General features: G+C 43.2%; 1 protein-coding gene across 10 annotated transcripts in view; it reads left to right on the forward strand.

Moving 5' to 3' along the window:
- Window positions 1-27,239, forward strand: part of NALCN (sodium leak channel, non-selective) — a 378,362-nt gene that overhangs the window by 167,111 nt on the left and 184,012 nt on the right. For all 10 annotated transcript variants that reach the window (XM_053305984.1, XM_053305985.1, XM_053305986.1 and 7 more), the window contains one exon: window positions 574-660. In XM_053305984.1, coding sequence (XP_053161959.1) covers window positions 574-660 — 87 coding nt within the window. The remainder of the gene's footprint in view (window positions 1-573; window positions 661-27,239) is intronic.

Here is a 27,239-nt window from a genome sequence, read left to right on the forward strand (position 1 = left end):
ACTTGCATCGTCCACAATTTACAAAACCTTTTAAAAAATCATTTAGGATGATGTTCTATTGTGGCAAATAGGTGTGAGATATATGCTTTTTGTTACCATTATTCAGCCTCATTTAAGATTTATTTACTTCATGAGCTGAGCTTCAGTGAGGTGGGGGCCATTTTAAAATCTTGTCTCTGGACCCACTCCAACCTTGCTACACCCCTGCCGTGTAAGATAGGTCAGCGACTTGCCTTCTGCTCCAGACAGTGCACATCAAGAGCCACTTTTATGCAGGAAACCGTAATGTTTGAAGTGACTTAAACATTTCAATCTATTTCCTGTTTGCATCGGATTCTGTGGCCAACCCTGGAATTAAACCTACTACTTACTAATAAAGCAGTCACTGTTCAAATGCTGTTGAGTATTACTGCGTGAAAGCACTGGATTCTGAGTTGCATTTTCTGTAATACGAGGTTTCTTTCAGGAGAGTGCTCATCAGAAGGCAAGACTATCCAGAATGAAGAGAGAATATTTCACAACTTTGGTTTGAGTGTCAAAATGCTTCTGACAAGTGTTTCCCCCCCCCTCCAGATGTTTCATGAAGATGCTACTGGAGGATGGCAGTTAGTAGATGTTGATGTGAATAAGCCTCAGGGCAGAGCTCCAGCGTGTCTGCAGGTAAGACATGGCTTTTTAATAACGCTATCGCTGTCGCAAAACAAATGGGAATGTTGCCATTAGAGTGTAGACAGCACATGAAAAATCACATTGCCCACAGTTTTAAACTCTGAGACTGCTCTAAATTCAGCATTTTATTGCCAGTTCCACTGTGTAGTTAGACAGATAGTCACATAGATAGGGACTCTCAACAGAAGCTGCCCATATATTTGTGGTTGGACAGCTAGAATGGAAATTATACTTACAAAAATGTAGTAGCCTTTTTCTCAGTATTATGCCTCCTTCTTGAAAAAGTAAAGCAGTTGTCTTACCCACATACTTTTGGTACTAATGCACAGCATGGGCAATTAAAGGAACACTTCATGAAAAACCCATCCATGTTAGGGCCTTGCTACTGCAGGGTGTACAAGTGAACAGAAAATAAAGACTGAGAAGTAGGAGAGAATCAGGCATCCTTAGGTATATGCCTCAGATTTTAAACTAGAGATTTTAAACTAAAGATTCAGGGGGTCCTTGGAAAAGGCACCTTTTGCTGGTCCCCTTAACCTGGGAAAAGTAGGGTTTGTAATCTAAGGATTCTCTAACAAATTCTTTTTTGCAAACTGCCTGGAGACATTTTGAGTGGATTGTATAGAAATATAATGCATAAATTCAATAATAATAAATAACACTGCCTCTGCATTCTCAGGTGCTCTGTGCAAAGCGAGGTGGGCAGAACTGGGTGGTGGGGACACCTGAATTTGCTGCCCTTTAAAACAGGCCCTGCCAGAGTGACAAACAGGGAGATAAGGAAGGGAACAGATTTAATCCAAGTGCAAGACAAAATGTTGGATATGATAGCTGTGTGCGCAAGGGTGTGCTAACAGAAGTGACATAAACTGGACATTTTGAGGGGGGAGCAAAGATTACCCCTCCTGTAACTGGTGTCCTGGGCTTCTTACATACACTTAAATGAACATGTGTAGAGGAAAGATTAGAGGCAGGCTCTGCCCTGGCCTAAATGCTCACTTAAACTCATGTGGAGAATCCCTGCACGCAACAATTGTACATGCAGAGGGCTCACTTCATACACCTGAGAACCCTGATTTTTCCTGGGGCTCCTCTACATGTAGAATGTAAGATGATGGATGGAGCTTGTTGCCACAATCCCCTCACCACAAGTTTTAATGTGCAGGTTGGAAGCACATTAAAACGTCCTGCAGTTGCTCTAGACGTGCAGTAGAAAACATGTGCAGACAAGCCCGAAGTCATAACTAATGTTACTTTTATGTTTGCTTGTGTATAATTTCTTAGCTCAACCCACACACAAACACAAATCAAAAGTACATGAAGCAACCTTTGCTTAAAGGGAAGATTGCCCACATTGCCTCTCAAAGTGGGGTCCTATATTTATTTGCATGGTAAGGGATGATGTTCATTAATGAAGCGGTGGCACTTCAAAGCACAAACCCGAAAGAATTACAGGAATCAAATTACCTGGTACGTGTCTTCCTGGAAATAGCCTTGATAATGTTTGGTTCAGCTTTTGTTCTGCAGACGATGTTCAAAGCACTGCGGTGTGAGGAAAAACGCCTCCAAATGCAAGGAAATGGCATACACCTTTTAAAAGCAACTTGTGTATTTGCCCTGAACATTCCTTAATGGGAAATTTGGAGTAGAGGGTGGCTGGGACATCACACATACACAATTGAGGTTTCTCTAAAGTTTTAAATGACTCTAATGCATCTCCAAACTTCTCTTTCAAAACAAGCTGGTTTAAATCTAGGCCAGGTACTAAGAGGGAAACCCTCAGGAATGTAGAAAACTGCCTTATACCAAGTCCGTTCAGTATTGTCTAAACAGACTGGCAGTGGCTTTCCAAGGTTTCAGGCAGGAGACTTTTCCAGCTCTACCTGGAAGTTCTTTCACAAAGGGCTTTTAAAGCCCTTTAACTCACATCTTTTCCGGAATAGAGGAGGTGCATTCACATATTGGCCAGATTTACGACAAAGTCCCTGCGAGCTATCGGGGAGCACTTCACACACAATTTGAGTTTTTCATAGAGCATTAGAGTATAGTTCAATTTATATCCAGGGTAAAAAAAAAAATCCACTATTTGTGTCGGGTTTGGGGGACAACTTCGAGTTTGCAGTAAAGCCTCCCAGTAAACACGCGGTAAACCCTGCTGTGTGTAAAAGTCCCTGGAGATGCCAGGAACGGAACCTGGGACCTTTTGCATGCAGATGCTCTGCCACTGAGCCACAGCTCCGTGTCATTTTTCTGAAAAAAGAATCAAGTGTACATCCAGATGTTGCATTTGTGTGTCTCAGAATTGTAACCTCCCACTCCATCAAACCCAGTTTCCACCATTCTGTCATTGCCTCTGCCCTCTTGAGTTTCTTTCATATCAGTGAATGACTGCCATTCACTCCTTTAGGAAGAAATAAAGGAGTTGCACTTGGGACAAAGGGCTGAGGGTAAAACCTGCCTTCTACTTTCACACCTGTCCATCATAATGATAGACCTTACTAATTTTTATGAAAGGAAGCAATCATTTGTGATCAGTCTAAAACATCAGCTACTGCAGAAGGGTAGGCTCACTTGAATTACCCATCCCCTACTTGCACAGCCTGAAAATATGGTATAGCATTGTTCTGGAGCATGCTGGTGGTTTGGGGAGAGGATGGAAATGGCCAAAAGGGACCAGGGAAAGTACCAGTGAGTTTCACCACCCACCACTGAAAATTGTACGTACACACACACACACACACACACACACACACACACACACACACACCCCAATCCTGGAAATGCAAAGGATGTAAGTCAGTTTCTCCCCCTTTTCTTCCCTTGTAGCCCTTCACCCTGAACAAAAGTTTAGCCAAAAGTTATTGATAGAGACTATTTGGCACTGTTCTGAGTATTTCACAATTTGTTCTAAAGAACTGACACACAGAAAAATGGGTCAGTTGTTTATAGCACATTATAAAATAGATATCTGTGGCTAATTGATTGTGTGTGTGTGTGTGTGTGTGTGTGTGTGTGTGTGTGTGTGTGTGTGTGTGTTTAGAGTGTCACTAGCAATCACAGAATCTGCTCATGTTCCTGGGAGGTTTGATTGTTGTTGCCTGTGGCATATAGAAAGTTGATAGAAGTGAAAAATCATCATCTTTATTATTTGTTCTCCTACGTTGTAATGAATCATTTGATACAACCACCTGCCAGGGAACTCGCTTAGCTGAGTTATTTGCTCTTTCTGTTGTTTCTGGTACAGTGTATTTTAGCTTGCAGTAACTTCCTGCCTACCATGAATTGCTCCTGCTGTCAGAGTATGTGCAGTTCTCTGTCTCATGGAAACAGTTAATCTAAACACCAGGTTTCAAACAATTTCTTTCCCAAACTCTGTTGGAAATAACATATTCTTTTAATCCTGTATGAAAGACATACTCACTCTCTCTCTCTTATTGTTTCCACTCTTTCAAGAGAGCTAAATAATAGAGGAGATTTCATTATTACTACTCCTTTTTTTCTTTCTATTGCTGAATGTACTTACTTTTTCTGGTACAATGTTTAGACCACGCAAAGAATGGTAAAGCAGCCCAGAAAGGCATCTAGCGGCCTATTTGGGAGTTCTGTGTCTTTCTTGCAACAGCCAGCAACTTTATTTAACAGCTGGATTAGTGCCAGGGTTGGCATGCCTCCCATATGTCATGGCTAGCCATTTATCTCTTAGTAATGTCATAAATTGAGAGGTAAATTAATGGTCCTGAACTGGATTTTCGACATAGAGGATTTAGAGGGAATTTATGTTCATCTGCTTTAGTTCTTTATGTGTTTATTTGTAAAACATCCTGACATTTATCTGAGTGCTTATATCATTTTGAAATGCTTGGTTTCTTTATAATGCAGGTATCTGAGTGAGATGGTACTTTGGCAAAGCCAAATTTCTACCAGTTTCCATTTTCAGATCAACACTTGTCCTTTTGATGAAATAACCTTTTGTCAAATCAACTCTGCAAGCTATACAAAAACCATCAAGATATATATTTAAAAATCATTTTTTCCTAAGCAAATTTATGAGGACATTTCCCAATATCCAAGTTGTGCAATCTCTGAGCAAGATCTAAAAGGACATTCCGGAAGTGGTTGCTATCTTAGGAAAAGGGAACTGTGCAATCCTGAAGAAGCCCCAAAGGATTATGATCAGAACCTCCTTGTCTGAGTTGGGTCAAAACTGAGTCAACATAAGTTGAGTCAAAACCGAGCCTGCATAAGCTTTCCTGTAGCCCATGTCACTGTGAATGAGCAAGGAGTGGTATGGGACTAAGACTACTTACAGTCATGTGTGTGAGGGAAGATTACACATAGGATATTACTGCATTTCCATTGAGAGACATTTCCATTGCAAACCATTTCCATATTGGGGTGCCTCGAGGTTCTGTTCTTGGTCCCCAACTTTTCTGTCTCAACATTCTTTCTTTGGCTGATCTTGTCAAATCATAATGGCTTTCAGTACCATCTATATGTTGATGGTACCCTTTGTATGTCTCTGCCCCAGACTCCACTCCCCCACCCAATTGCACAGGTTTCCCTGCCTGTCTGAAATATCCACTTGGATATTTACCATCTCAAGGCAAGCTCAGCATGTCCAAGACTAAACTACTTATCCTTCCTCTCAAACTTCCCTCTCCTCAGTCTCTCCCCATATCTGTCAACAATACCATCACCACTCACCCTCTTGAACAGGCTTGCAGTCATGGTTTTCTTTGATTCTTTTCTCTTTTGCTCTCTACATCCCTATACAGCATTCCAAAAGTTCACCCATTTCTCTCCATGCTCTTAGCTAAAACTGTGGTCATCTAAATTGTTGCAAAAAGGGAAGGGACATGTCAGATGCTCCTATCATCTCCTACCTTGACTACTGTAACCTTCTCCTCTCTTGCACGCTTTAAAAATCGTGGTTACCAAGTTGCAAGGATAATTCAAAAAGCACCCCCAGTTGCAAGGAACCTTTAAAAGCACCTTTACAGGGTATAGAGACTTCTACAGCCCTCTGGTTGGATAGAAAGGGGCTCAGGCTAGAGTTTCTTAGAAGGGTAGGCTACAAAATAAAACACAATAGACCAGGTATAAGGATAGGCAAAATACAAAAGGAAAGTAAATAGTCTAATGCAGGCTAGCTATCACACTATTCCCTCTCTAAGTCTTTCTGAAGCCAAAAGCCTTTGGCTTCCTTTCTCTATGAATTCACCCCAAACTTTAGGAGAGAATTCAAGCTTCCTGCAATCCCTGTCTCTCAAAGTTCTGCAGATGTCCTTTCATGAGAGAAGTCTCCAGGCTGGCTGTTGGCCATGAGGCAGCAAGACTTCATTGCTGGTGCTCATGAAACCTGCTCCCCATCTTCTCTCATTGTCCTCCCGGTTCCTTCTGAGAACAAAGACCCCCTTCACTTCCTGCTGCCAGGCCCTCTAGGTCCTAGTCACCATGTGCTGAGTGGCTGATCCCTAGAGGTCACTGCCTGACAGACCGGACAGGGTTCACTTCCAGTTCACTCTTTAGGGTAAGGGAGGGCCTGATGGCTACAATTTGCCTTGTTTTTGCTGTGATTTTAGATAAACTATGCATTTGATCAGTGTTTGCCCATAAAATAATGTCAGCTCTTCATAATTTAAAACCATTCACAACCTTGTCCCATCCTGTCTTTCAGCCCTTTTGTTGTTGTTGTATTTCATTATGTCCACCACATAACCACCATCCTCCCAACTCTACCATTCTAAGGCAACCAAAGTATCCTGCTCCCTTAGATGATTTCATCCATTCTTGCTTGCTGTCCTCGGTGTGAAACTCCCTCCCTTCATGTATATGTGGTGCCATCTCTCTCCCTTCCTTCAAATCCCTCCTCCAACCCACATATTCCAAGTGGCCTGTGGTTTATCCCCTCAATCCTCATACCCAATTGTAAGAACATGGAATTATTTTTCCTGCGTTATTCTCTCCCTACACTGTTTCTCCCTCCCTCTCACAGCTCCTTTCCCCATTCAGTTTCTTAGACTGCAAGAACCATGGAGGTAGAGACCTTTCTATTTCATCTGTGTAACATAGGTCGCCATGTATACTGGTGGCATTGTGTAAATTAATACTTGTATTCTGATCAGCTCTTGATCTGACTGACATTATTTCATTGGCAAACACATCTCTAAGTGTTCAAAGAAATTGCTTATCTAAAATGGCTGCAAAAATCAATCATGCAAAGCCATTTTTCACAACTAGACCACACAAGACAAATGTCAAAAATATGTTTTCACAGACTGTGCCTTCAGCTAATCAACTAATGTAAAATAACAATGTAGATCGCCTGCAACTAAGAAAAATCTCCTCAAAAACAAAACATAACTTAAGAGGGGGGAAATCAAGAGAAGTGGTTTAGGGGTGGGGGGAGGACATCTCATGCTTTTCATGAAAATATCAAAACAAAGCAACTAAATCTCATTAAAACTTTGGTAATAGAGAACATGTTGAAGTTTAATTGTGCTGGCACTTATGACTGAATTACAGAATAGCACTTTGAATATATGAAAAGTAGCTTGGCCTTGCAGTAAAAAGGTACAGTAAAAAGGTTTAGAGAAGAGGAATTCAAAATGCTCGCCACAACTGGAAAAGACTGAGCTACATCACAATGGACAGACTGAACAAGTGACAGTTATTATTATTATTACATTTATATCCCGCTCTTCTTCTAAGGAGCCCAGAGCGGTGTACTACATACTTAAGTTTCTCTTTCACAACAACCCTGTGAAGTAGGTTAGGCTGAGAGAGAAGTGACTGGCCCAGAGTCACCCAGCTAGTTTCACGGCTGAGTGGAGATTTGATCTCGGATCTCCCCGGTCCTAGTCCAGCACTCTAACCACTACACCACGCTGGCTCTCCAGTTGAGGCCCTGGTTAAAAAAGGGAAATAAGGACCAGGTGACATTTTGTTTTCTTCTGAACTCCTTTATGGCAGAAACAGGGAGTGTGAAATGACTCTAACCCTTTCATAACCCATGCCCATTTTGAATGAATTGAAATTACTCTGATTCCAAGCTCTCTTTCCCCTCTGTAGTGCCTGTGCCACTACCGTTAGCTGAAGCTGGTATGAAGCTGAGAATGAGCTCTGTAAAACACACTCTTCCAACTTGACCTCCTTGGTGCTTGTTACAGAACTACTCCAGAGAAGTAACTTGGGACCAGCTGTCTTTATTTTTATTGCGTTCCAACAACGTCTAATATACCGTAAGGGTTCCCCTGGCAATCTCTGTCAAATAATATAAAATGATCTCATACAGGGTCTGGTATTTCAAATATATACATTGCCTGAGGTTCAGCAAACTTGATTTCATCCAGAGACTGCAGATTAGTGATACTATCCACAGTGACACCTGGGTACTATCTGCAATTACACCTGAGACAAGTCAAGATAATGGAAGCTTGGGTTTACCTGCCAGTCCTGTTCTTTGTTTGCTATAGGTGCTTCACAATCTACCTTGGAGGAAGAATATACTAATAATACACAGATGGGCAGAAATAGGAACTTGTTAGGACACCATCTATAGCAAAAGCCAGCTTCCACTTTCTGTGTTTATAGACAACATAGTGAAGATCTAAAACTGGCTCCTTTTTTGCTTCCTAGGGGATGGATCCTATTTAACTCTGAAAGAGATGGGGGCATGCCTTTCACAATATTTGTTTCTATTTGTTCTTTGGACACGGAGTTCTTTTCTTTGGCAGTGGTGAATCAGGTTTCAGAAGAACCCAACTGGAAGAATAGAGGAAAGGGCATTCCTTGTCCAATAAACTAGGTGTTTGGTCAATTTTGTTGACCTGCTTAGTCGACTAGGGTTTTGGTTTGACTCCTAGAAGATGGGAGAAGGCATAAAACTGGGGAATTGTGGAGAGGGGTATGGTAAGGAAAGGAAACCCCAATTGTTTTAATATCATTTTTCACTAACTTCCAAAAATACTTCACCAATCCAAAACCAAAATATGCATATGCATATTTTGCACACATTTTTAATGGGATCCCCCCCAATCGTTTTTTAAAAGTCCATTTCTATAATTTTGTGGTTAGAACTGACACCACATTTTAATGATAGTGAGATCTTCTATAAGACGGATATACTTGTTGTTCAGGGTCAGAACTCAGGAGACAATTTTGATCTGCCAGTTCTGGATGGGGTCACACTTCCCCAGATGGAGCAGGTGCACAGTCTGGGAGTGCTTTTGGATCCAAATGTCTCCATGTTGTCTCAGGTTGAGGCAGTGGCCAGAGCTGCTTTCTATCAGCTTCGGCTGATACGGCAGTTCCGTCTGTTTCTTGAGATAAACAAGCTTTGAACAGTAGTACATATGCTTGGAACCTCCAGACACAATGACTGCAAAGTGGTCTATGATGGGCTACTTTTGTATGTAGTCTGGAAACTGCAGTTGGTACAGAATGCCAGCAGCCCGGTTGGTCTTTGGGTTATCTTGAAGATACCATTTTTAAAATTTATTTATTTATGTATTTATTTATTTATTTATTTATTTATTATTTTTACATTTATATCCTACTCTTCCTCCAAGGAGCCCAGAGCGGTGTACTACATACTTAGGTTTCTCCTCACAACAACCCTGTGAAGTAGGTTAGGCTGAGAGAGAAGTGACTGGCCCAGAGTCACCCAGCTAGTATCATGGCTGAATGGGGATTTAAACTCGGGTCTCCCTGGTCCTTGTCTAGCACTCTAGCCACTACACCACGCTGGCTCTTACCTGTATTTTAAATTAACTTGAGGCTCTCCACATGATCAGTGTGGAGAGCCGAGGATTTGGCAGGGAGAGTCCGCCCTTCCTGGGTGGCTGGATTGGCTGCACATATGATCACTGACTCCGTCATGGAGCCAGTTGATATGGTGGGGATTGGAGGCTGCTTTTGCCTTTGTTTCTAGGCAGAATACAAGGTGAAGGTTATAACTTATAAAGTCCTAAACAGCTTAAGCCCAAGGTATTTAAGAGACCATCTTCTTCACTATAAGCCCCATCACCCATTGAAATAACTGAGTCTGCAGTTGCCGCCATTTCGTCTGGTGGCTACACAGTGACGGGCCTTCTCTGTTGCTGCCCCAAGACTCTGGAATGCACTCCCTGCTGAAATAAGTGCCTCCCCATCTCTGACAACTTTTAAACAGTCTTTAAAGACACATTTATTCACCCAAGCTTTTTAACTGGGCTTGTGGTTTTAAATTGTTTTAAGGTTTTAATTTCTGTTTTAAATTTGTTTTATGTTGCTGTAAACTGCCCCAGAGACAGAAATTTGGGGCAGTGTACAAATAAAATAAAACAAAATAAATATTGTGTCCCATTCAGGCAAAGCATCTGTAGGAATTCCGAGAGAAGCGTCAAGAATTTTTGAAAACATTAAATTTCCAGGAAGAGAGGTTTGTGCTTGTAGGCGTCACCATAGTTGGGTGTGCATGAACCATGGTTCGAGCACCAGTTCGATGCAGGGAGGGGAGAGGAGCAGGAGCTTTAAGGAAGAGGAGTGCAGACCCTTACCTGCTCTCTGCAGCCCCATACAACTTTCTGCTGGGATGTTGCTTGGCCCAAGTACCCCACACGCAGCACCAACATGCACATGTGTGTTCTGGTACCATGCCGGGGTACTTGCGCCACCCCAGCAGGAAGCTGGTACCATGGTTCGTGCACACCCCTAACCATAGCTCTACCCCTTTTGCTCCAAGGAGAAAAACAAGCAGCAAGCTTGCTTTCCTCTGCAGCTCCTCAGCCTTCCATTTTATCCAAATCTGTCATCAGTGGTGTCTCACTAAGGCGGTCACTTTGGTGATCATAGCATGCTTTGATTGCTATAATTGTGCTAAAGAGAAAAACCTGCATGGCAATTTATATACCTGCTTTCAGCTTGATAGGGTTTGAAATACTGGACATAGTTAACCCCACAGATCAAGATTTGTATAAGAAATTAAACTGAACATTAATTTTAATGGTGCTATTGAATACTTCTAGGACCCAATGACATCAAAGCAGCACAGAAATACTTTGGAAATGCAAGTGATATCCAGTAGAAATGGTGGATTAGCCCACCAGTGGAAAAAAATTCTAAAACTAGGAATGCCACTTCTCCTGTCAGTATTCTTACACCACTTTTGTTTGCTACATGGCTGCAGTTACACTACAGATCTGTGTTTGTCTTCCAGCATAATTCCTGAGACTCTCTATGTTTCTAGTCCTCATGTATATGATGATAATCTTAAAATAATGGAAGTTAATGTCCACAGGGAAGATGGATAAATTAATGCATTTTAGTGGACTGAAATCCTTCCTTCCTTCCTTCTTTCCAACTAATTTACATATATTGCCATTCACAAATAATCAAAAGTGTGAGATGCAACTTTAATGAATTGCCTTGCTCAATCTGGCCAAGTAGCCAGCCCGTCCAGCTTTCAGTCTTCAACAGTGGCCAGCCAAGTTGGGGTTGGGAAAGCAAGTGGCCATCTCCTGTTGTGCCTGGAAATTTATTTATTTTGTTTTTCAAATTGGTAGACTGCCCCAAACTTCTGTCTCTGGGCAGTTTACAACAACTTGAAACAGATTAGAAATGAAAGCCTTAAAACAATTTAAAACCACCGTCCAGTTAAAAAGCTTGTGTAAAAGAAAAAACGGTTTCGGAGACTTTTAAAATGTTGTCAGAGATGGAGAGGCTCTTCTTCCAGGGAGAACATTCCAGAGTCTTGGAGCAACACACACACACACACACACACACACACACACACACACCTGAGGTATATTACCACTAAACATGGAAGTGCCATCCTTAGCTATACATGAATGATGTCTGAAGAAAGAAAGACTTTTTCTTTGAGATATCTTATAAGTAAATCAGGTTTACAGATTTCATGCAATTGAAATAAGTAATAAGAAATATGTCACCCTCAGTAATGTTGTGGAATTGAAGCGAAATGCCATGTGCATCGCCAAGTAATTTTTTTTGTTCAAAAGTGGTTTATAAATATTTCTAATAAAAACTGACTGAGGCTGCTTTACTGTGTCAACATGCTACGGCTGTTCATACAGTTTGGCTCTCCAACATGAACAAGGCATTTGGGTTTATAGATTGCAATATGATACAGATTTGCTACATCTTGCAACTTTTAAAGAAAAACGATATACAATATAAGCAGCACTGTATAAAATAAACAGACTTTTGGATTTGTTAGTCTACTTTCTAGTAGGTTTATGAGATCACCCAGCATTCCATGTGACCATCTGTGTGTCAGTCTCCCTCTATCAACTTCACAATGTCTGGACCAATATGAACCAAATTGGGAACAGTTGTAGGGACACAAAGGGACACTGCAACAGTGTAGTTTGTGATGATGCTATCCATCCCAATTCAAGATGGAACACGCATAAATATTTGGAGGTGCAACTTGGCTAACTTGTGGAACACCTAATCGATTTGAACCAAATTTACTACAGCTCTAGGGACACATGAAATAAAGTCGTGCCATCGAGTAGCTGTCAACTCCTGGTGACCACAGAGCCATGTGGTTTTCTTTGGTAGAATACAGGAGGGGTTTACCATTGCCATCTCCCGTGCAGTATGAGATGATGCCTTTCAGCATTTTCCTATATTGCTGCTACCCGATATAGGTGTTTCCCATAGTCTGGGAAACATACCAGTGGGGATTAGAACCGGCAACCTCTTGCTCCCTAGGCAAGTTACATTCCCGCTGCGCCAATAGGTTGCTTAGGGACACACAGGGATAGGGACACCTCAATAATCACATAGGTTGTGATGATGTCATCCAACCCAATTCAAGATGGCAGTTGTGTAAACCTTTGAGGCAGAAGGGGGCTAACTTATGGACCACGTTACTGATTTGAACCAAATTTGCTACAGTTGTAGTGAGTGACACATAGGGACATGTCAATGGCATGGCCTGCGGTGATGTCATCTACCCCAAGATGATGGAGATGTGAACATTTGAGGTTCAATAGGGCTAACTTGTGAACCGCCTAACCGATTTGAACCAAATTTGCTACAGGTGTAGGGAAACATTCACATGGCTCAAGGGTATAATTTGTAATTATGTCATCCACCCTGATTCAGGATGGTGGACTGTCACACCACTGGTCTCTCCACAGCTGTTTTACCTCTCCCTCTCGCCACACACCCCCTCCGGCAGGGCCTCAGAGTTTTTGAAAGGCGGGGGGTTTGGTTCATCTGAGCCCTCCTCCTCCAGGCTCCTTGGGGTCACTGTGGCAGTCTCTCTCTGGAAGTCTCCACCACTCACCCTCCAACTGCCCCTCATCACAGCCAAGCCTGCCTTAAATCCCTCGTGACAACTGATGCATCCCCCATCCCCACTAATTGGACCTCCACCCTGCCATATCAGGCTGCTTTTACCTGTACCCCCCTCAGCTGTGCCTCTGTCTGCTGCTGCCTCTTCCCTCACTCACCCTCGCTCTTCCCCCGGCCCCTCTAGCCCAGCTCCTTGATCTTGCAGCGTATCGGCTGGCCACTCATTGGGCTGCCCTGCCTGGCTGCCCGCCCCACCTAGGGCCTCTCTGGCCTTGGCTGCTGAATGAATAGGGGGCCCTGCCGGACATGGACAGGGTGCAAGTGGGAACTCATTTGGAACAAATTTGGTACAGTTGTAGGAACACATAGGGACAGCTCAAACACATAGTTTGTGATGATGTTGTCCACCCCAATTCAAGATGGTGGACACATGAACGTTTGAGGCGCAAGTAGGCTAACTTGTGAACTGCCTAACTGATTTGGACCAAATTTAGTCTAGTTGTAGGGATAGTGAAAGGAAAGTAGGCAGATTATTTTTTACTAGAACAACTTATTTTTATTTGTAATTCCATCCTAAATACTTTATCTTGGATGAGATTACAAATAAAAACCCATCCAAAAATCTTTACAGTGACTAATTTATTTTACATCATATCACTATATCAGGCTATACTACCCAAACTTCTCCAGAGAAATTTTACTGTTGGGAATCCAAAATTAAGTATTTTCACATCACAAACTTAGAACAGAGCCTTTCTGCAAAAGAGATTTACTCTCTGCTCTGAAAAGTATGTTTTATGGTGATATATTTTAAAAACAATCCTTTGAAGTTCACTTTGAAGTTCTGGAACATTTTGCATAAAGAAGAAAAATATCTGCAGTGTGTTCCCTATAGACCAGTGATTTTAATTATACTTATTTTGATAAAGTAACTGATTTTAGTCCCATTGACTTCAGTGAAACACAGTGACTAAATTCCTAGCTTTGGCTTAGCTAGGCTGTGGATTCAGCTGCACGCTTATTAATATGAGTAGAATTAAATTAAATGAGTAGAATTAAACAATATGAGTAGAATTAAATTCATGTATATTGACTTTCCTTTCTGATCATTCAAAGTGTCTGGTCGAATTAAACTTTAAAAAATGCAACTGTGGGCAGGTGTAATGCCCTAATCTTTGAACTAGATTAGATTAGAGAGCCAGCGTGGTGTAGTGGTTAGAGTGCTGGACTAGGACCAGAGAGACCCGAGATCAAATCCCTATTCAGCCATGATACTAGTTGGGTGACTCTGGGCCAGTCACTTCTCTCTCAGCCTAGCCTACTTCACAGGGTTGTTGTGAAAGAGAAACTTAAGTATGTAGTACACCGCTTTGGGCTCCTTGGAGGAAGAGCGGGATATAAATGTAACAACAACAACAATAATGGCCAAGAGAATGGGAACAGGTTGAAGATTTATGCATTCTTCTCCCTACTGCCACCCCACAGACCCTCACCATTTACATTTATATTCACCTGCCTTTCATCCTGCCCTGCCTTTTTATATTCACCAGCCTTAACCATGATGTTGGCACTAGTCTTAATCCTATATAATAAAGTGCCTGGCATGTGTCCGTGTCTTCAATGGATGGTGTCTGCGTCCGTGTCTCCCTCGGCTATTCTGGGCATGCGCGGCGCGCATGCCCAGAACAGCCGAGGGAGACACGACCGCCAGCACTAGGCGGCCGTGTTGCCCGGTTGGTCGGCCCAGCCGCGGGGAGTCCAGAGCTGGCGGCGGAGGGTCCGGGCCGGCTGCGGCGAGGCCAGAGGCGGCGGCAATGGGACCGGCCAAGCCACGGGGAGGGTAGAGGCAGGGGCGGCGGGCAGCACTCTGGCCGGCAGCGGCAGGACCAGCCTGGCCACGTGGAAGGCCAGAGACGCGGCAACGGGACCAGACGAGCCGGGGAGAGGGTAGAGGCGGCGCCAAAGGACCGGCCAAGCTGGCGGTAGAGGCGAGGGAGGGTAGAGGTGGCGGTAGAGGCAGGGAGGGTAGAGGTGGGGGCGGGGAGCAGCACTCTGGGCAGTGGCGGTGGGTCTGGCCCGGCCGCGTGTAAGGACAGAGGCGGTGGCAGAGGGTCCGGCCCCGAGGAGGCCAGAGGCGGTGGCAACGGAACCGGCCAAGCCACGGGGAGGGTAGAGGCGGCGACGCCAGGTCCGGCCCGACCGTGGGGAGAGAAAAGACGGCGGCGGCGGCACAGTCAGCAAACACAGCAAAGGGCACGAATTTTCGGGCCCCAGCCGCCCATCCGTCCAAACGGCAAAAGATAAAGTGACACACAAGCACACACACACACCCCCAAAAAGGAGAAGAAAAAAACCTTGCTGAGGATGAAATACAGATCTAACAAACAGATCAACACAACCCTACTAGCGCCCGTTAATTTAATGGGCTTAAAATTACTAGTGATGTATAAAGCCAACCAGGGTTTCAGTGTACAGGTGAGAAGGGCAGGGCTGGAAGAAAGAAAGTGATTCCATGATTTGCTCTCAATTTAGTCTCAACTGTGGTTAAAAGATCAGACATATTATATCCACACCAAAATAATATGATTATGTTTCATGATCCCCCTCCTCTTCTATAATATTGTGAACATGAATGTTTCTAGCCTCCCAGTTCCCCAGCAACTTCTCAACCTGTTGCTTTCTCAGGGCACTGTTGGGACAGACTAACAGAACAAAGCTTTATATTCTTCAGTAGGTGGCTGTGTGTGTAGTTCCTGCCCAGTCCTCTGGATTGGTCCTTCTGTTTGGGATTTCCCAGGCTCTCTCCCTTATTTGGAAAGACCTAATAAAGCCCTCCCTCAAATCCTTCCTATTACTACAGACATGTTATGTGGGACTATCTTAGTTTCTTGGAAGCCAAGACTACCAAATTATATGAACAAAACTACAAACTGGAGTAATTTTGTTCCAGCCCTGAATAATGCATGAACTTCAGTACACATAAAGAGTGCATGTGTTTTCTGGGGCATTTCTATTTATTTCAAAGGAGGCAGATCTATTGCTTTTATTGAAATGAATTTTATTGCATTTCTGTTGATCCTTTTGGATCTCTTGCCGGCTTTCGATACTATCAGTCATAGTATCCTCCTGGACCATCTGAGGGGGTTGGGGTGGGAGGGTTCCTCTCCTTCCTCTCAGGCAGATTCCAGATGGTGTAACTCTGGGGCAGTTCTTCAAAACGTGAATCCAGATAAGACAGAGGTACTTATTGTGCGGGGCTGGAATTCAGGAGTCTATTTTGATCTGCCTGTTCTGGATGGGGTCACACTTCCCCAGAAGGAACAGGCATGCAGTCTGGGAGTGTTTCTGGATCCAAACCTCTCGCTGGTGTCCTAGGTTGAGTCAGTGGCCAGAGGTGCTTTCTATCACCTTTGGCTAATGAGCCAACTGCATCCAATTCTTGAGATAAACCACCTCAGAACAGTGGTATATCTGCTGGTAACCTCTAGAGTTGGCTACTGCAATGTGGTCTATTTGGAGCTGCCTTTGTATGTAATCCAAAAACTGCAATTGGTACAGAATGCGGCAGCCAGGTGGGTTTCTGAGTCATCTTGGAGAGATCATATTACTTTTATATTGAAAGACCTACACAGGCTGCTGATATGTTTCTGGGCAAAATACAAAGATCTGGTTATGACCTATAAAACCCTAAACAGCTTAGACCCTGGGTATTTAAGAGAATCGCCTGCCCAGACAAGGAGCAGATCTCCTGCCATCCGCCCATGCCTCTCCCGGCAGCTCCGGGGATCAGTTGAAGGGAAGAGCTGCTGTGCAGCACACACACACACCCTAGCCACAGTAATGCACTGCACAAGTGTGCAGTGCATTTCGGGGATTCTCCCCCCCACCGCCCCTAAGTGTGTCTGTTGCTGCTAAAAGCAGCCGTGGCAGACACACAATCTGGAAAATGAGGTCAATGGCACACTCATTCCATTAACCTTGTTTAAGGGAATAGCTACCTTAAGTGGGCTTGCTGCCGTGGAGCCACCGGGCTTGCCCTCGAGCCCGGTGATTCTCGCGAGCAAGCAAAACTGGGCTGGGCTCACTTTGCCCAGTTTTGCTTGCTCATGGGAATAGTTTCAAAGTCTACTTCGCCATGAGCCCCACCTCCCATTGAGCTTATCTGGAGAGGTTCGTCTGTAGCTGCCACCGACTCATCTGGTGGCTACTCAGGGAAGGCCTTCTCCGCTGCTGCTCCAAGATTTTGGAATCAGCTCCCTGCTCAAATAAGAGCCTCCCCATCTCTGACAGTTTTTTAAAAGGCAGGTAAGATACATTTGTTCACCCAGGCTTTTAATTAGATCTACAGTTTTTAAAAGCTTTAATATTGTGTTATATTTTAAATTATTTTAATGTTTTAATATTGTTTTAATTTGTATTTTCTTGTAAACCACCCAGAGACATGAGTCTTGGGTGGTATACAGATATGTTAAATAAATTTTAAAAACCCAACAGTTTAAAACCACAATTCCAGTTAAAAAGCTGCAGAGAATAAAGGTATCTTTAAAGATTTTTTAAAAGTAGTCAGAGATGGGGAGGCACTTATATCAGCAGGGAGCACGTTCCAGAGTATTGGGGAAACAACAGAAGAACTGGGTTCCAGAAGAGCTTCTGGGCTCCAGAAGAGCCCCAAATGTACCCCCACCCCTGCCCCCGCCCAGGCTACCTGGAGCCCTGAGCGAACGCTTGCCTATCCTTTTAAGGCAGCGTTTGCCTGCCTGAAATGATATGAAAGCGCTCGCTTGGGCTCTTCAGAGCTTGAGGCCATGCCCCTTTGCCCATGTCACATGCAGATGGGGCGTGGCCTCAAGCTTCGAAGAGCCCACGTGAGTGCTTCCGCATCATTTCAGGCAGCACTTGCTGGCTGAAAGCATAAACAGGAGTGTGGCCTCGAGCTGCTGCCCTTGAGTGTCCACCAGACAAACTGATGACAACTGCAGACAGATCTGTCTGGGTGATCTCAGTGGGTGATGGGGCTCATAGTATAGACATTCTCTTAAAATACCCTGGGTCTAAGGTGCTTAGATTATATCCAGGCTTTAAAGGTTATATCCAGCACTTCGTATTTTGCCCAGAAACATATTGGTAGCCAGTGAAATTATTTTAATATAGGGGTAATATGGGCTCTTCAAAATAACCCAGAGGCCAACCTGGCTGCCACTTTCTGCACCAACTGCAGTTTCCAGACTACATACAAAGGCAGCCCCACATTGAGTGCATTGCAGTCATCGAGTCTGGAGTTTACAAGCATATGTATTACTGTTCTGAAATTGTTTATCTCAAGAAACAATTTCACAACTGGTGTATCAGCTGAAGCTGATAGAAAGCAGTTCTGGCCACTGGGACACTAAGAAGAGGTTTGGATCCAGAAGTACTCCCAGACTGTGTACCTGTTCCTTCTGGGGAAGTGTAACCCTGTCCAGCACTGGCAGATCAAAATTGTCCCGTGTTCCGACCCCACGCAACAATACTTTCCTCTTATTTGGATCCAGTCTCAGTTTGTTATCCAGCCAGCCCATCACCACCTCCAGGTAGGCATTTAGAGAGGTTTATGCCTTTTCCTGATGAAATAGATGTGTTTAGCATACTGATAATAACACCCTGCACCAAAATGCCTGATAATTTCTCCCAGCAATTTTATGTAGATGTTAAATGGCATTGGAGACAGTATGAAGCCCTGGGGTGTGTGTGTGTGTGTGCCATATAAAAGGTCACATTTTGAAAAACTGTCCTGAAGCTACACCATCTGGAATCTGCTCGAGAGATAGGAGTGGAACCACTGCAAAGCAGTGCCTCCTACTCCCAAGCCTCTCAGACAGTCCAGAAGGATATTATGGTCAATAGTATCAAAAGCCACTGAGAGCACCAACAGGGTCACACTCAGTTCCTTTTTGGGATCATCCATCAGGATGAGCATTTGCCAGAGCAAAACCTCCCCTCCAGGAGTAGTTCAGGGAAGGGTTTCATCAGTTTAGCAGAGCACTTTTTGGATCGTGCCCTTTGTTTCCAAGCCTTCAATTGACCGAGCCAACAAAATCTCCTATCTTTGCTTGTAGCCATGAGAGCTAGATACTTCTTTGTTTTCACTTCAGATGAAAACTGAAATTCAGAGATGCCACATTCTGTATAAGTTCGGTCAAGGCAATGCTCAATGAAGGACCATCCATCACCATGGTGGTAGTACAAAAATTTAGAAGATCTAAAGTGTCTTCTGGAAGATTTAAAACTATGTTTTAAATAACAGACATCTGGTCTTGGTGGAGTCGCGTATCTTGAAAATATTTGATTTTCCCCCCTTCAGTGTTTCAATTCTGTGGTATTTGTGAATATGGATATTGATAACTCACTCATCTTTTCAACTGTGGTAGATAAAAGGTTGTAGAATATATTCTGTGTTTTTAGACTCTCTTGAGGAAAGTCCATTTCAGCAGTGAGTTTGTCTCAGTGTTATCTTTGTTCTGTGTGGATCACCTTTCCACCCCTCCCCTCACCCTTAATTTATATAGCTATCCAGCCTAGCATCATTACAATGGTTGGTTCTAAATTTTTCAGAAAAATCCAATCACAGTCATGAGAGATCCATCCCCTGCTGTTCATCCCAAATTCTAAGCATTGTGTGGAGTTCCATGCATTTGTCATCTTCAGTCCATTTATTTGCACAGCAGCTGCTCTGTTAGAGATTAGACTGTGAATTTAACCCCACAGAACCTTCATTAATTCAAATTAATCATCTGATCATTTTCTTCCTACTGGAGCATTTGATTATCTCAAAGCACCCTCCACTTTTATATGCAAATTTTGTCCTGTGCTTTACAAAAAGGCTATAGCAATTAAGCAAAGCAAGAAAAGGTGCAAAATTTCTGTTTTGCAGTTGATGAAAGTGGAGATTCCAGTAACTAATTTTGCTAACTGTCCTGCCAGCACATTTATTAATTTCTTTTCCATTGCATGTACACACACCTGTGTACAACAGTATTATGGGAATCACTTTTTCTATCAGTTCATCCCATTCCCCTGCAGTAATATTCAATAGGCCCTGTGGTAAGCCCAATCATGCAGCTCCTTACTACCTACTCCTGGCTGGGCAACTACTATGTGGTAAGTATCCCCCCCTCCTGTATTTGGCCCGTGCATGTGAAAGCAGATGAATGTTACAGAAGCACTGTAGGAGAAATTCACAGAAAGGTGACTCTCATACCACTGCTGTAAAATCTGAAGACTATTTCAAACTTGGGCTGACTTAGGATAGAAAAAGTTTAACCTCCTCTGCTTCCGTTTAAACGGGTCGTAGCAAGATTGGAGTGGGCCTGGAGATGAGATTTTAAAATGGGCCCCTCACTGCTGATTAACAAAGGAGACTTTCAACCATGCAATGTGATCCTATGTATGTTTTCACATAAATCCTAACAAATTCAGTACAGTTTGCTTCCAGGTATGTGTGTAGAGAACTGCAGCCTCAGGCAGCAAATCTAACCACATTTAGCTGGAAGTACATTTCACTGAAACCTAAAGGCCTTTGTAATTTTTTGTCATGAAACAAGCCACTTATAGGACTTTTTTGATGGTTTTTTAGTTTCAAAAATATTAAAAACCAACAATTTATCCAATCCACTTCAATTTAAATATACATATTCCCACCACATCTCTCTGCTCAAAACCAAAACCCTAAACCCAGTCATTCCAGGTGATCTAAAGGCTGGGGCTGAAATGGGTTTTGTTTTTGTTTTTAATGAAGGCAAAGGGCAGGTTCTTCCATATTAGGGTGGAATTACTTTTTTAAAAATAGGTTTTTAAAATTAAAAATATTTTATACCAGCAAATTCCTTAATATCTGTATTAAATATTCAGAGTCATTTCAATCTGCCCTACATCCCCCCACCCTTATTTTAAAGCTCTATGGCAAGCAATCCCTAAATATCTGGGAGGGGGGATAACCACAAAAAGGAAATCACATCCTACCTCCATTACTAAGATTGAAGAGTCAAAAACTGGGCAGAGCTATGGTGGGTAAGGGCAGCCAGCACTGGCCACCCCTTCTCCTTCCTTCGTTCCTTACTGTCTGCCAGCACTTGAGTTCAGGCTTCAGGTAGGCCTGCACAGAGGCTTCTCTGGAAGCCCTGCCCACCCACCCGCCGAACAGCTGAGAGGCGGAGACTGAAGGGATTGCAGCAGCTTGCAGGCTGCTTCACTCCCCTGGCCAGAGCAGGAGAAGTAGCAGGAGAGGGGGGCAGCAGGCAAGGCAAGGGGGACTGCCTAAGAGGCCTCGTAGGGCCCTCCAGGTCCCGTGGGCCTAGAGACATTTGTCTCCCATTGCCCAATAGAACTTACGCCCCTATGTTTAATAACTGTAGTATCCTTATCCAAAGCATCATTGTATAACTTTTAAATTTTTCATAGTGGCTTATCAAAGGCCAGTAATACTGTGTCGGGGTAGGATCACTTCAGACTGTAGGTGAGATTATGATTGCATGCTCTTTCATATTAAAAAAATCTGCATAAAAAACTAAATGACAAGTAGAATGGCTGTAGCCCAGATTTCTTTCCGAACTATTAGTTTTCTGTGCAGGGAGGTGTTTTGTATAGAAGAGCTTTCAATCATGTGTGTTTCCACTGGCAGTATGAAGTGGTATGGCCTAGACAAATTAAGCCTCTATGTGTCATTTAAAAGATATGGACTAATCCTGAGGTGGAAGGTGGAGTGGTAAGGGACATTTCTCAGTTGAGATGCGGGGGGGGGGAGTCTAAGGTTGGCACTGACTACTGCAAGAACATACAAATAAGAGAAGCACAGAATAAATGATACATTTTCTAGATTAAGAACATTGTGATTCACCTGATACCGACATGGGAGCAGGTGTGAGTATTAAAAAGGAATTTGAATTAGAAAATATTAGCACCTTATCAAATATGTTTGAGCAAAGTATCCATGCAGGGATATTTTCCAAGACAAAGAGAGTAGGTTTAATCCAGATTCAGCAGCAAGGCAATTGAGGCTGACAGTAAACTACATTCCCCTCCGCCCCAGAAAGTTGAAGATAATTTGAAAAAAGGATTGCTTGCTGTTCATGGCCTGGGTTGTTGTTGTTTTTTTTTAATACTATTTAAAAATAATGCTACAAAACATCTTTATCTGGAGGCAATGGTGAGATAAATAAATGTGTGTACGCTATAGCCCAGTGCAGATTCAACGCTTAACCAAAGCTAGCACAAGCCTTAACCCTAGTTAAAATTTCAGTCTTACAGGGCTGGGTCAGATCTAACCTGGTTCTGATCTAACTCTTGGTTAAGCCTGGTTCCACAGGATGTCCCTGAGGCTCTGGAATTCACACATACCCATCCACGAAAGCATTTATTTCTATTTTAGGTTACAATAAATCAAAATAAGTCATGATGTCTGAACCACCATTTTAACCTACATGCTTAAATAAATGGTGATCTATTGACTTACCTAAAATGTTGGGTACAGATAACAGTTTATTTCAGGTAAGTAGATAAGCTTAAACTGAAATCAGTCAGTTTGGGCATTATCTTAATTTATTCTAATCTAAATAACAATTGGATATTTGTGTGGGCATGGGAGCAGGGAGTGTGCATTCCTGAGTATTGGGGACGTTGCGTGGGACCAGATTTGGTTGTGATTCCATGCTACATCTGAACCCAGCCCAAGGATTCATCATCCTGATCTTAAAGCACAGAAGTTGGGGTTATATGTAACAAATGGTATTTTAAACCATTCCAGACACACAAGCACTTTCAGACACTTCATTTCACTTAACTCTGGTTCTGCATTCTATCTGAGCCAGCCCACAGTGAAACCATCGTTTAGCTTGTCTAGTTAAACTGTGCACCTGGAAGATGTGTAAAGGGATACACCACCAAGATATGCTTCTCACCTTGCAGGCAGAAAGCCTGTGGAGGCCAGAAAGCTTCCATATCCATGGTTTCTTCTGTGTTAATGTAACACTTGCAGTGCAAATCACAATTTGCAACCCACTTCAACCATAGATTCACATCCCATTTGTAACCTATCCTTAACTACCATTTTAGCATTAAGATGTAATGCTTAGCTGTAGTTTAGGAAAACAAATCATGATCAAGAATTATGTGTCCATAAGGCCTAGAGAAAACAACCTGTACCTGTCCATTTGGCATTTTTCTCCTGCAGAGCTAATGGCCATATTTGGGGAATGGGCCATTTAATTGGTGCAGGGAAGGAAACTGTTAAACATACCCTCCCCCAACATAATTTCCAATCTAATTAGTAGCCTCGAGCAGCTGCTTTGAAGCGCATAGGTACAGATGTAGGCACCTATTGGGTGAGCCTAATCACAGCTTTCTTGTTGAGCCCTGTCTTTTTGAAATCTCCTCACAGGTTTGTAAGGATGGAAGAATGTACACAGGGAGCTGTGCTGCAAAGACAGAGACAGGAAATCACTTTGCTTGCCTTTGTGGAGCACAGGGCATGGAGGAGGGTTGGAATGACTTGACTCAATGATGGTCTACTAAGCTCCAATAACTAAAATGCCCTTTCTATATTGATGACAGTCCCCAAAAGAAGGCACACTCTGTTTGCAGGTGCACTTGTTTTTTTACCTTCATTTTTGCAGAGAGACTGTGATGTTGGTGGGGTTTTTTTTGAAAGCACAAGAAAGAAGAAGAAGTTTATTTTTAAATGTAACTGCTCAGCATAAGTTTTCTTCTTTGGATATTTGCAAGTATAATGAAATGTTTGGTCCCATAAGCTGATAAAAGATGAAAGATGTGCATTAAAAAACCCACATTGTAGTAATTACACCACTGCCATGTGCCTGAGATTAAGACTTTACTGCAGCAGTTCCTTTCCTTTCCTGCACTCCCTCCATTTTCTTAAATTGACAAATGCAAGAGGGACCGCAAGTAGTGTTTCCAAGTAGTGCACACTTTCTGGACACTGCTGCATGTGTTTGAAACCCCTTCAGTTTTCATGATACCCGTGCTTAAACTTCTTATTTTCCTTCTCATTTCACCTGTGCTTGATGGATGCAGGAGCTTCACAATGTACCTGAATAGTTTTATTTACAAAGGTAAATGTATGTACTGAGTAGTAAAACCATTTGAAAGCATTTAGCTGTCTTTCAGGCATTATGGATCCACTTAACATAGGTTGTAATTATAGCATTAAGGTTCTACTTACTGAGAACTAACTGTGCGGAAGAGAAATACATTTGTATTAGGTCTACAGAAAGTAATTATGGTGTAAGATCTCCAACTGAGATGTGAATTGCCCTCCACTAGTAATAAGCTAATGATACTCATGAGATCATTTAAGGACGTGAACTCAGGATCACTTAATGAGGATAAATTACTCTTACTTATCTTGTCATATTTAAAATCTGAGGTAAAGTGTAACAAAAGGGTAGATCTCTATGCCCTTAATCCACATTATGGATTATTGTGATTATAACTGTCACCCTCAATTTCCAACTTCAAACCCTTCCAATAGAATGTGGTGGTTGCCTGTTTCCCACAGTGGCCCACCAGATGCCTCTGGGGAGCCCACAGTCAAGAGGTATGTGCATACCCTCTCTCCTGCTGTTGCTCCCCTGCAACTGGTATTGGGAGGCATCATGCCTCTGAGGCTGGAGGTGGCCTACAGCCACCAGACTAGTAGCCATTGATAGACCTGTCCTCCATGAATCGGTCTAAGCCCTTTTTAAAGCCAAGCTGGTGGCCATTACCACATCCCGTGGCAAAGAATTACACAGATTAATTATGCACTGTGTGAAAATGTACTTCCTCTTGTCAGTCCTGAATTTCCCAACCTTCAGTTTCATGGGGTGACCACTGGTTCTAGTGTTGTGAGACAGAGGGAAAAATTTCTCTGTGTCCAGCCTCTCCACTCCATGCATAATTTTATACACTTTGATCAGTCCCAGTACCGATCCCTGGGGGACCCCACTTCCTACCGACTTCCATTGTTAAAACTATCCATTTATTCCTTCTCTCTGTTTCCTAGCCTTCAGCCAGTTACCAATCCACACATGAACCTGACCCCTTATTCCACGACTGCTAAATTTACTCAAGAGCCTTTGTGGGGAACTTTATCAAAAGCTTTTTGCAAGTCCAAGTACTATGTCAACCAGATCACCTTTATCCACATGCCTGCTGACACTCTCAAAGAACTCCAAAAGTTGCAGAAGCCATGCTGGTTCTCCTTCAACAAGTACTCTTCTTCTATATGCTTAACAATTTTGTCCTCATGTATGCTTTCTATCTATTTACCCAGCACCAAAGCTAAGCTGACCACCCTGAAATTTTCCTGATCCCCCTGGATCCCTTTTTAAAAATTGGAGTCACATTGGCTACTTTCCAGTCCTTTGTACGGAGCCTGATTGTAGGGACAAGTTATATATTTTTGCTAGGAGATCGACAATTTCACATTTGAGTTCCTTCAGAACTCTTGGGTGGATGCCATCTGGCCCTGGCAATTTGTTAATTTTTAGCTTTTCAAGGCAGTTTAAAACATCTTCCCTTGTCACCTCAAATTGGCCCAGTTCCTCAGCCGCTAAAACTGAAAAGTTCAATTCTGCAGAGGGTATATGGTCATTATACTCCACCGTGAAGACAGATGCAAAGAACTCATTCAGCTTCTCTGCATCTCCTTATCCTCCTTAATAATCCTTTTTACACCCTCATCATCTAAAGGTCCAACCGCCTTCCTGGCAGGTTTTCTACTTCGGATATATTTAAAGAAGTTTTTGTTATGCCCCTTAACACTTCTAGCTATATGCTCCTCCGACTCTCTCTTTGCATCCTTTATTGTCTCCATGCATTTCTTTTGCCAGAGTTTATGTTCCTTCCGGGTCTCTTCATTTGGGCAGGACTTCCATTTTCTGAAGAAAGCCTTCTTCCCTTTTATAGCTTCCCAGTCTCTACTTGTTAGCCACGCTGGCGTCTCTTGAACTTGGTGGTACCTTTCTTCGTACTTGTTATACCCTGAATGGCTTAGGCCCAGGTTACCTGAGAGCATCTTTCTCTACAAGATCCCCACTGCTCATTGAGATCATCAGGAGGGGTCCATCTTCGGGTACCACCAGTTCATCTGCTGCCAACCTGGGACCGGGCCTTCTCAGTTGTTGTCCCTCGGTTGTGGAACGCACTCATAAGAACAGCCCTGCTGGATCAGGCCCAAGGCCCATCTAGTCCAGTATCCTCTTTCGCACAGTGGCCCACCAGATGCCGCTGGAAGCCACAGGCAGGGGTTGAGATAATGCCCTCTCTCCTGCTGTTACTCCCCTGCAACTGGTACTCAGAGGCATCCTGCCTTTGAGGCTGGAGGTGGCCTATAGCCCTCTGAGTAGTAGCCGTTGATAGACCTCTCCTCCATGAAATTATCCAAACTCTTATTAAAGCCATCCATTTTGTTCGCTGTCACCACATCTTGTGGCAGAGAATTCCACAAGTGGATTATGCATTGTGTGAAAAAGTACTTCGTTGGTCCTAGACCCCTGGTTCTAGTGTTATGTGAGAGGGAGAAGAATTTCTCTCTATCCATTTTCTCCACACCATGCATGATTTTATAGACCTCTATCATGTCTCCCCACAGTCGTCTCTTTTCTAAAAAGCAGGTGTTGTAGCCTTGCCTCATAAGAAAGCTGCTTTAGGCCCCTGATCATCTTGGTTGCCCTTTTCTGCACCCTTTACAACTACAATGTCTTTTTTTAGATGTGGTGACGACAGTTGTACGTAGTACAAGTGTGGTTGCACCATAGTTTTGTATAAGGGCATTATAATATTAGCTGTTATATTTTCAATTCCCTTCCTAATGATCCCCAGCATGGAATTAGCCTTTTTCACAGCTGCTGCACATTGAGTCGACACTTTCAACGAGATGTCCACCATGACCCCAAGATCCCTCTACTGGTCAGTCACCGACAGCTCAGATTCCATCAGCATATACTTGAAGTTGGGGGGAGGGGGGTTGTCCCAATATGCATCACCTTACACTTGCCAACATTGAACTGCATTTGCCATTTTGTTGCCCACTCCCCCAGTTTGGAGAGATCCTTTTGGAGCTCCTCACAATCTGTTTTTGATTTCACTACCCAAAAGAGTTTGATATCATCTGCAAATTTGGCCACCTTTCTGCTTTCCCCTGTTTCTAAATCATTTATGAATAAATTAAAAAGCACCGGTACCAGTACAGATCCCTGGGGGACCCCACTGCTTCCCTCCATTGTGAAAAC

The sequence above is a fragment of the Hemicordylus capensis genome, chromosome 3 (genome assembly GCF_027244095.1).
Source record: "Hemicordylus capensis ecotype Gifberg chromosome 3, rHemCap1.1.pri, whole genome shotgun sequence".
NCBI lineage: Eukaryota > Metazoa > Chordata > Lepidosauria > Squamata > Cordylidae > Hemicordylus > Hemicordylus capensis.